General features: G+C 45.1%; 1 protein-coding gene across 4 annotated transcripts in view; it reads left to right on the forward strand.

Annotated features, from left to right (window-relative positions):
* The window catches only part of chd4b (chromodomain helicase DNA binding protein 4b), a 50,467-nt gene extending 41,912 nt beyond the window's left edge, over positions 1–8,555 (forward strand). For 3 of the 4 annotated variants that reach the window (XM_056285630.1, XM_056285631.1, XM_056285632.1), the window contains exons 37-40: positions 3,882–3,990; positions 5,171–5,303; positions 6,542–6,737; positions 7,210–8,555. In XM_056285630.1, the coding sequence (XP_056141605.1) occupies positions 3,882–3,990; positions 5,171–5,303; positions 6,542–6,737; positions 7,210–7,412 (641 nt within the window). In that variant the 3' untranslated portion in view covers positions 7,413–8,555. Of the gene's footprint in view, positions 1–3,881; positions 3,991–5,170; positions 5,304–6,541; positions 6,738–6,900; positions 6,982–7,209 lie in introns of all 4 variants that reach the window. The other variant, XM_056285634.1, reaches the window with a different exon arrangement.
* The last annotated feature ends 3,027 nt before the right edge of the window (positions 8,556–11,582 follow it).

The raw sequence follows: 11,582 nt of genomic DNA on the forward strand, positions 1-11,582 counted from the left end.
CCAATCGAAAATCTTTGGAGGGAGCTTAAAATTCGGGTTGCCAGGTGACAGCCTCGAAACCTGAACGATTTGGAGGCTGTCTGCAGGGAGGAGTGGGCCAACATTCCTGCCGAAATGTGCACAAACCTTGTCAGAAACTATAAAAACCGTTTGACATCTGTGCTGGCCAATAATGGCTTTTCTACTAAATATTAACATAATGTTTGTCCAGGGGTTCAAATATTTATTTTGGACCAAAAATATGCAAATAAATTCATAAAATTCATACAATGTCTTATTCCACTTTTTTTGGTCATATTCTGCCTCTCACTGTTAAAATCAACCTACGCTTAAAATTATAGACTGTTGCACTCTTTGTAAGTGGGCAAACTTACAAAATCAGCAAGGGGTCAAATAATTATTTTCCCCACTACACACACACACACACACACACACACACACACACACACACACTGAACCTGTGGTTGGCAAATGGACCTCAGCTGATCCATGACCTGTTATTTCAAACCCGTAGTTTAAAAAATGCTTTGATTTTTTTTCTTTTCCTACTTGTAAATTTTGAAAAGAAAAATTTGGTTGTTTTTTTTGTTATGCTCTGATCAAACTAGACGATATTTTTTCTTTCACAATGGCTCCACATCAGACTACTGCTATAAATTCATGTCCTGTCTTGGCCGCCAGACTGGCCACACACTACGAGTAGGAATCCCGACCCATCATCGTATGCTGCCGCCATCTGCTGTCATCACGACTGTACTCGAGTTCATAGGTCGCCCGGGGAGGCGGGTCAAGAAGTGTCAATCATGGAAGAGGCGCTATGTGTGATTTGTTTATACGCGCCAGAGAGCATTCTGTTATCCTATTGGTCAGCATCAGGAACACGTGTTTGAGCGTTGGTCAGGGGTGTCAAATTAGATGGAAAATGCAAAAAAAATTCTGACATGCTAGACTTGTCGGGGTCGTGGGGTGTCTGACGTTGGTCTTGGATTATGTCACACTACAAGAGCATTTGTCGTTCCCGACATTCATATTCGGGCCCAACACTGAACGATGGTCGGCACTGACGCAATCGGGTCAGAATCGGCCTGAATTCGTGTAGTTTGACCCAGGCATTACTCTAACATAAATGGTAGACCATAAACCTAGGCTACCAGATTGGATATTAGCTTAGTATTTAGACGTATTGTTGAAACACAGAATAACTATCTCAGCTTACTGTGTGTTATTGTGTGTGTAAATGGAATGGGAAATGGACTGCATTTTATATAGCATTTTTCTAGCTGCAACAGCCACTCAGTGGCTGCCAATGAATATTCCAAATTCGAATATATACCCGAATTTAAAAAACAAAAACAGACATTTGAATGTGAAAATTAATATTTGTTTGTGAAAGAAGCTGCACTACCGCGGCTGTCTGCCTCGCGACTTCTCACGAGAGCCTCGGCTGCTGCACTGAGTACGCGGCATGATAGACGGGAGTTGCACAACGTCGCTTTCATTGGTTGAAATGAAATTTAGGTCAAGCTGAAACGAGCGAATAATTCAACGACCATGTGGCAAAGATGGCAGAGAGTAATTTTCACTCCGAACGATCTAGAAAGCTCTGTCTGGAAATACTTTGGATTTTGGTCAGAAAATGGAAGAATTGTGGAACCTCGAGATAACATCATATGCAAGCTAGGTAAGATACAGTTAGCTTACCGTTCCCACCACTACCCTGAAGGCATGTCTCGAAAATAACACGTCAATTACGAATCATTCATCTCGCTCCGAGAGATGGCGCGTTCTTGTTTCTCACTCGAGCGCCAACCACGGCACAGAGAGAGAGAGAGGTCTGTGGTCTTTAAATTAAGTTTTACAGTATAGGACATGTCCAGTATATGTAGGCCCTGTGATGGCCTGGCGGCCTGTCCAGGGTGTCTCCCCGCCTGCTGACCAATGACTGCTGGGATAGGCTCCTGCGACCCTGAGAGCAGGATAAGCGGTTTGGATAATGGATGGATGGAGTATAGGACATTATTTTATTTGGTAATTTTGTAATGTGTAGGTATGTAGATCTTAATGAAAGACATGTTTACGGTGAAATACACCCCCCCCCCCTTTTTCTCCCCAATTGTACTTGGCCAATTACCCCACTCTTCCGAGCCATCCTGGTCACTGCTCCACTCCCTCTGCCAATCAGGGGAGGGCTGCAGACTACCACATGCCTCCTCCAATACATGTGGAGTCGCCAGCCCTTTCTTTTCACCTGACAGTGAAGAGTTTTGCCAGGGGGATGTAGCACGTGGGAGAATCACGCTATTCCTCCCAGTTCCCCCTCCCCCCCGAACAGGTGCCCCGACCAACCAGAGGAGGCGCTAGTGCAGCGACCAGGACACATACCCACATCCAGCTTCCCACCCATAGACACGGCCAGTTGTGTCTGTAGGGACGCCTGACCAAGCCGGAGGTAACACGGGGATTCGAACCGGCGATCCCCATGTTGGTAGGCAACTGACTAGACCACTACGCTACCCGGACAGCCCATGTTGAAAATCAATACACCTATATAAGTCGTTATGTCTCTCGTTGTACTGGTTTGCCCTCTTATGGACATAATGCGCAAAAATATTGTGGCGAGCCAGCATGGAAGAATGAGTCGAGACGCAGAGATCTTTTTAATCGCAACTCCCATGCCCCCATACGCCGCACGACCCCGGGAGTGCTCTTTCATTTATGCAATGGCCAGAACAGACGACAACGTAGCGAGTCCCCCCCCATGTCACAACTGACGGCATCAGTCTTAGTCACGGTCCTAAGGTCGGTCAGTCAGTAACAGCCCTCTACCCAGTCCGAGTCAACCCCCAAACAACACATCCCAACATGAACACGCAAAAATACAACAGTCAACTCAAACATTAACAGTCCCATGAGTCCCTGTGCTCCCCCAGTGCAGCTCCGCCAACAGTCAGAGTGACTCCCTCCCCCGGTCACTACAATATATTCGAATGGGTTCGAACCTACGTGATTTTTTTTTTTCTGGCCAATTTTAACAGCCCTAACACACACTCATCCACCGATGGCGGTGTCAACCATGCAAGGTAAAAACCAGCTCATAAGGAGCAGTTAAGGGTTGGGTGTCTTGCTCAAGGATACCTCAGCATCTCCGCCAGGAGGAGCTGAGGATCGAACCGGCAACCCTCCAGTTACCAGATGACCTGCACTACCTCCTGAGCCACTGTCATCCTGTGCGTGAGAATGTTATGGATTGAACGGATCAGATATGGTCATTTGATAAGTTATTAGGCTCTGAAAACACCCTACAGTCAAAACAGTAACTGTCTCAGCGCAGAGAAGCTGATGGTGAAAATTGCTTGTTTGTCATTTGTTGCTCTACACTGTGGTGCAGTGTTTGTTCCACCTGTAATGGAACTGAAGTAAATGAGTGCATCTGATCAGAACATCTGACTGCAAATTCATTTTGTCATCGCAAAGCTGGGCTGAAATCCCGAATGTGTTACGATACTGTGAATTATTGTCATTGAAATGGCCAAAAGAAAGGGAAAGGCATCTCGGCGAGCACGTGTTGTGCATGCATAAGCTGCTTAGACAGACGAGTCTAGACATTTCCGAATGAAAACAACTTAGGTAGTTTAGGAATATTGCATATATAGTACTGACGATAAATCTGACCTGCCCAAAACCCGCTTGAACTTCACCGACAAGATTTTGTTAGACCTGAATTCACGGGTGCCGCAGATAAAACCGCAGATCCTGAAAACTTCGGAGTCAACCCACATATCACTAACACACACGCTCAAAGGGAACCAAGCTTGATTTTTTAAATTTTTGTTTAATATGTCCGTTTACTGCCCTTTGACTGATTTTGCTTGTCATTCCAGAACTTCACTCTCTGTGGCAGAACGAAGAGAGGGCAGCCACTGTCACGAAGAAAACCTTCGAGATCTGGCACCGTCGGCATGACTACTGGCTGTTAGCCGGCATTATACAGTATCCTTCTAGAGCAAAAGTACTGAGCAGTAAATATGGATATAAATATGGCGGCACGGTGGCCCAGTGGTTAGTGCTGTCGCCTCACAGCAAGAAGGTCCTGGGTTCAAACCCCGGGGTTGTCCAACCTTGGGGGTCATCCCTGGTCGTCCTCTGTGTGGAGTTTGCAAGTTCTCCCCATGTCTGTGGTGGATTTTCTCCGGGTGCTCTGGTTTCCCCCACCATCAAAAAGAAACATGCATATTAGGGTTAATACTCTGTCTGTGCCCCTGAGCAAGGCAGTCGGAAAAGAACTGGAGTTGGTCCCCGAGGGCAGCATGAAGGCGGCAGCCCACTGCTCCTAGCTACACAGATCACAGCTAGGATGGTTTAATTTGCAGTATATGAATTTCCCCAAAGGCTTTAATGAAGGAAACTTAATTTAATAACTTAATTTCTTATTCCTTATTTTAGTTTAGGGTTGTTTTTTTGTTATTATTCAGAATTTGAGGGTACTTTGTTAGCTGTCAGCTATGTCACTCAGTCTTCAGGGTGGAGTTTCTAACCCCGACCATGATGTAAGAGTAAAATGGTCGCTATATGAATGTGGTGTCTTGTCCTGTCTGTAAAACTGTAATTGCAGGGGCGTCTGGTTGGCGTGGCGGTCTATTCTCTTGCCTACCAACACAGGGATCGCCGGTTCGAATCCCCATGTTACCTCCGGCTTGGTCGGGCATCCCTACAGACACAATTGGCCGTGTCTGCGGGTGGGAAGCCGGATGTGGGTATGTGTCCTGGTCGCTGCACTAGCACCTCTGATTTGTCAGGGTGCCTGTTCAGGGGGGGAGGGGGAACTGGGGGGAATAGCGTGATCCTCCCACGCGTTACGTCCCCCTGGTGAAACTCCTCACTGTCAGGTGAAAAGAAGCGGCTGGCGACTCCACATGTATCGGAGGAGGCATGTGGTAGTCTGCAGCCCTCCCCAGATCGGCAGAGGGGGTGGAGCAGTGACTGGGACAGCCCGGAAGAGTGGGGTCATTGGCCAAGTACAACTGGGGGAGTAAACGGAGGAAAAATACCCCCCCCCCAAAAATTATAATCGCTAGAAGGAAATATTCAAAAAAACAAAAAAAGTAATCTAGCTCTATCATGTTGACTCTTACTTGGTGATGGTTATAACCCTTGACCCAGGTCTCCTCAGACATGGCTATGCTCGCTGGCAGGACGTGCAGAATGATGTGAAGTATGCCATCCTGAATGAGCCCTTCAAAGGGGAAATGAGCAGAGGCAATTTCCTGGAGATAAAAAACAAGTTCCTGGCTCGCAGGTTCAAGGTGAGCAGTGACACTGAGCTGCTGTTGCAGCTAGACAAGCGCTGTATAAAATGCAGTCCGTTTACACGTACTACTGACCAAGTCGCAACCTTAAGTGTGGGGGGAGAGAGAAAACAAGTCCTGGGGATTGTAAGGGCTGAGTCAGCATGCATGTGTGCACGTGGGTGCGTGCACACATGCTGACCTGACCCTTGTCATTACAGAAAAGTAGGTTCAAAGTTGGGGTTTACCTAGGGCTGCACCATTATGGCCAAAAGGATAATCACGATTATTTTGATCAATATTGAGAGCACGGTTATTTATGATCATTCATTGATATTTAGGGACAAAATATTTTTATTGCACGTTCACATTTAAAGAAACAGCACTGCTTTCACTTCCATGTTGTGCTACATTCCTGCTAAAGAACAAATCTTTACCTCAAAATAAGACTGGTCCTTATTCACTTGGACAAGGACAGGGATTCAGTGAGGTGACGTTAGTGATGTTATTCTTCTTGGCATCGTCGCACTGCAGTTTGTGGGGGGTTTTCAGGTGGTTGAACAGGTTAGTTGTGTTGCTTTGCAGCGCAGACACAATTCTAAAGCACTATATGCATATATTTTTGGTCAACATCACTTGCCCTAAATCTGAAATACTTCCAAATAACAGATGATGGTCCATTTCAAGGGACCAGCTCATTGCCTTCTGTTCCAGACATCTGATTTTCATTTTGCCATGTTGTATATTACTCCTCTACTCTGGACTGCAGCCGCAACATCCAGGAAATTTTTGCACATGCACTTCAAGGGAGCAGTTGTGATTTGTCAGGCAGTTAGTTTAGGAAGCGCTTGATTTGATATGCAGCAGAGATTTCTGTGAGCGGAGCGTGCATTTTTAACGCCAGTATCACAGTCAATCATGTTCATTTAACTGTGGGAAGCCAAAATCTTGATTGAGATTTAATATAATTTTGATTAATTGTGCAGCGCTAGGTTTAACCCCAGTCACTTATACCTCTAGTCTAGTCAGCCCTAAAAGCAAAGTGATGCCAGAATTTGAATGATCTCCTCTGATGGCACCAGCTGGGGGTTATTGAAGACTGTTTGGATGTTGGCCAGAATAAAAAGTCCCAGTAGTCTGGATGGGAGAGAATATAGAGGCAGGAACAACTTTCTTCAGACTGCTTAACAATCTGTCAGTCTCTTTCTTCCCAATAAATGTATATTTTGTTGTTTTTTCAATTCTTTAATATATAGTTATTGGAGCAAGCACTGGTGATTGAAGAGCAGTTGCGCAGGGCGGCCTATTTAAACATGTCCGAGGACCCGGCCCATCCCTCCATGGCCCTCAACACACGCTTCAGTGAGGTGGAGTGTTTGGCCGAGTCCCACCAGCACCTCAGCAAAGAGTCTATGTCAGGAAACAAGCCCGCCAACGCAGTACTGCACAAAGGTACTTGTTATGGAATATAAAGTAGTTTTATTCAGTGCAGAAGGGAAATTACTTGATCACAGAAAGCTTCACTAGTGAAATCCGACATAGTACGCTTTCATACAAGTGCAGGACAAAACTAGTACATGCACCACATATACCACATGTTTACTTCCTCCTACAGGCCAGATTATGCAGTTGGATCAGGTAGACAACCACAAACTTACATACAGATGAATGTTTGTACTTCTCAGTGCCTGTTTTGGTAAGAATGAATCTATTGCTAAAATGGCTTTTATGCTCAAACACATTGTGGAGGGGATGATTTGTGTTTTTTAGGATACTGTGAAGTTTACCAATGGGTCTTTTATTAAACAATGTTTAACACAATTCCACATTACAACCAATAGTTGAGATATTTTATAAGTGTGCTTATCATAATTATGACTGAGTAATTATCACAATGGTTCTCATGGCTTTCCTTCTGTCTCAGTGCTCAAACAGCTCGAGGAACTCCTCAGCGACATGAAGGCAGACGTGACGCGTCTCCCAGCAACCATCGCCCGGATACCTCCCGTTGCCGTACGGCTGCAGATGTCTGAGAGGAACATCCTGAGCCGTTTGGCTAGTCGGGGCCCCGAGGTCCCTGGGCAGAACCAATCACAGAGCTCACAGCAGATGCAGGTTCCACGCTGACCGACACCCTTGCACACCCCACAGGTGTCCCACTGACACTGTTGGCTAGCAGCCCCTCACTTCACCGCCATGTAGCAGCCGTCCTACCCCCCCTCCCCCCAATCCCCATCACTGCAGCGCCCCCATGTACAGCACAGTGAGGTCAGTCTACCTCCCTTCACCCCTCTCAGCCCCCAATCCCTTGATTCAGACTGTGCTGCCGGGCTTTCGTTTGAAGAGACTGGAATTAATAGGGGAGAATAGAAGGCACTTCTATTCACTCTTATTTCTATAAAAGACCAGAAACGGGTCTATCTCCTCTAATTCATCCAACCTGAGCACTGTTCTAGTGACATCACCGCGGGCAACTCCGCTGGCCTGCCGGCGCTGTCCTCACAGCAGGGTCAAACATGTGTGTATGTAAGTATATGTATCATAAAGATGAAACAAGTAGACAAGGAGAGATAGCAACATTCGTGTGCTAGGAGTATTATATCAGTGCTGTGGAGTAATTTTTTGTATTAATGAATTCAAGGGATTTTTGTTGTTCATTCTCACATTGTAGGATGTTGTATGGAATTCATAACTTTCAGTCACTCAGTGGAAATGTCTCCACCTGCACCATGCGAGTGTGTGTGTGTGTGAACGTGTGTGTGTGCGCGTGTGCGTGTGTGAGAAAAACAGAGCATATTCATGTGCATCTCTACTGCAGACTGCCCCTGACACTGAGCTCTGTTTCATCAGAGACTGTTATTACTATCATGAAGTGAAACAATGCTATTATATTGATCCTTGTGATGTGATTACCTCCACCCTCCACCTTTCAATCCCCACCTGTCAATTCAGGTGACTTGGCTTACGATTGGTTGTTCCTGCTCTCTGGCCATGCCCCGAACCAGCACCCTGACATTCCTATTATTATTTTTTTGAACAGTTGTACAGTACCGCAAATTTGCTCCTCGGGGACTCCTTTTTTTTTCTAATCTAATTAAGGACATGCAATAGCTCAACAATGCTAAGGTACATGTGACAACATTGAGTATGATGGCAATCTTAATTTAATTTCTTACCGTTTGTTAAGTTGTTTTACATTTTACGTTATCATTATTATCACCTTGTTTTTATTGTTAATGTTTGTTTTTAATGACTACAATTAAACAGTAACGGTTTGTCAAGCTTTTGCACGCGTCTATTTCCTTTTGAAGAAGATGGAGTGGAAGGTAGAGCTGGAGGAAAGAAGTGCTTGCTGCATTTTTAGCAGGCTAATAAAGGGAGTTGCTTAATGTTACAAGTGAATTACTGCACTCTTTAACGTCGACTGATTCTACTTCTGGATAACTGAACAAGTTCAAACAAAACGCCAACAATCCCGGTCCATTTAAACAGTGATCCAGATAGAATTGTAATGAAAACAATTTTCGAGTTTGCTAGAGATGTGAAGGTGAAAGGAAAGCTTGCGTAGCTGTGAGAGCCAATGAGAGTGTAACATTAAGAGACCAAGGGACTCAGGAACAAGCTTATTTTCTCCGTAGAAGTGTAATTAAGGAAATTGGAGTAAATTACAGGGCGGGAGAATAGGCTGGGTTGGTAATGGAGCCTGATATCTTATCATGAGAGAGAGAGGGAGAGAAAAAAGATGAGGACTGGAAATCACAGGGTTACACTGAGAGGAAGAACGCAAGGGAGTGGATTATACTCTGACCAAACGGTTAACCAGAATCAGCAGTGCCTGTCCATGCTGCTTTGGTTATAGTTTAACTTGATACCAAATCCTGCTGTCGTAGCTTCCCGAGTCTTGAGGTATACCTCAAAATTCAGAAAGGGCCACAGAGAAAAGGGCAGGATTCAACCAGTTCTGCCCTGTCAGAGACACCCCGGTGACTGATTCAACTCGCTCTTGAATCTTGGAAGTGCAGGAGTCCATGCAATGACTTGTGGGTAAGTTTTTTGCTTTTCTCTCTCTACATTTTAAGCCTAGCAGTTTAGCTGACTCTTACATAGGATGAATCACAATAACAGATTAAAACAATATATATACATATAAAAATAGAGCGCAAAGTGGAAAGTCCGAGCCACTGGATCCTAACATTAAATGTAATAAGTTATTTGTTAATAATGCGTTTGGTTGCTTGCGTGTGTGTCCACGGCTAATCTTGCATACTATTGGACTTCTCAGCCTATGTTTTTGTGTGCAGTTATGACTGTATGATGACGAAGCTCTCGTGGTTGCGGTGATTCAAAACCTTTGAAGGACGTTTGTCCTGGCCACTGCCGCTCCCTCTCTTCATTCACTCTCTAGCTCGCTTGACCAACGCTGCTCTCTATTGCAGCCCAATCTAAGTCAACCGGCACTCACATCTACGGTTGACTCGAGTCGGCACTGACATGATCATAAGTTATTAAAAGAATTTTGATAATTAAAAAAAAATGCAAAAGTTCCTCGGGGTCGCAGTCTTTCTTCTTTTTAGGTTTATTGGCGGTTTGCAAACAACAATTTGGTGCATTACCACCACTAACTGGAATGGTGAGTGGAGCAGGATGTCTATTTACTAAAAGTCAAGTCAAGTCAATTGTATTTATATAGCCCAATATCACAAATCACACATTTGCCTCAGGGGGCTTTACAGCGACACAATATCCTACCCTTAGACCCTCGCATCGGATAAGGAACAACTCCCTAAAACAAAAGGAAAAACTTGTGTCTTCTCAGGTAAACGAATTATTTCTCCGGTTTCTGAGAGGGACTAAAACCCTCTCTCAGCAGCTGCTGCACACCTTCTCCAGAAACTCCTACAACATCCAGAAATGTCCTTGCTGCATCTAGTTATGTCAATTATCTCAGTTTTTCTTTCTACTCCAGGAGCAGTCAGTTAATTACCATTGCCAAAAATGCCAAAAACTTCCATCTGGTCCTTGCAAAAGCAAAATTCAGCATGCTTCCCGACTGACTTGTCTTCCTTAGGATCTTGTCTCACATCATTATCGTCGTTTCTCCCCCTTCGTCTAGCAACTTCAGCATACGACAATCCCTTTTCTGCTCTCATCTTATTCACTTTCTCTTCCTTAATTCTTTTTGGACACTGAACTTACCCCGTCTCACGATTTCCCTTGCAGTGCAGGCACTTTGCTTGCGCTTTCTCAACTTCGCAATCTTCCACATTGCAGTTCTCCTTCCCACATCTTCTGACTTAATTACATACTGCTGCAATATGTCCATATTCTTGACAACAACAAAAATCTGAGAGGTGCCATCTGACATGGCCCCCACTCTGTAACTCACATAATCAAGGTACTCTCTTTCTGGCAACTCCCCTTCAAACGTCAAACACGGCCTTACTGTCCTCCGTCTGCCCTTCTCGGAATCTAGTCATTCTTCTTGCCGTACATACACCCCGAAATGACAGCCTCTACGGACAGTGGCATGCCACTTATCACCTCCTCCTTTGCTTTTAATCCTAGTGGGAGGCAAGTCACTCAAGAGATACACCTTCTAAATACCTTGTTCTTAAGGGTTCTCTCCCTCTGACGCTTTGATATACAATCAATGATAACCATCCCACTTCTAGTTATCCTGATCGATCATACATCTCCAGGTCCCCCCCTACAAACTTTCAGACTTCATGTGGGTCCTTGAAAATCCCGTCTTCTCTTGTCACGGCTATCATCCCAACAAGATACACCTCCGCTGTTCCAAATGACTGTCTAGCATCGCTTGAGCTATTCGATTCCTCCTCTTCTTGTTTTCAAACCCTCTCGTGTCCTCCTCATTTCTGACGTCATTTCCCTAGCGTCCATCAGGGCCTCGAGTCAAAACAGGAAATGTTACGTATTCTTGTCGCTGCCCGATCCGAGTCACGCATGCGCGAGCATAAACGGTATGGTTTACCCAGCATTATCATATCATGAAAATAAAAACTGGGTTAGGGTCGGACCAAACTTGTTCCAAAGCAAACCTTTGCTTTTTGGAAAGTGCAAGTTCATATTCGACTTAGTCGCATTCGTGCGAGGGTCCGCCTAGGGGCCTGCACATCCGCAGGCTGACAGGCAAAACTTTTTTATTTGGTTGTTTTTTTTCTTCTTTCTAGCTTGGGTGCCGCACGTTAAAAACCTTTCCCTAACCTTGACCCTAAACCTAAAACTAGTTCCCGTTCAATCGACTTGGGCGCCGCGCAAAAGTCATGGCAATGGCAG

This window comes from Lampris incognitus, chromosome 9 (assembly GCF_029633865.1).
Source record: "Lampris incognitus isolate fLamInc1 chromosome 9, fLamInc1.hap2, whole genome shotgun sequence".
In the NCBI taxonomy this organism is placed as follows: Eukaryota; Metazoa; Chordata; class Actinopteri; order Lampriformes; family Lampridae; genus Lampris; species Lampris incognitus.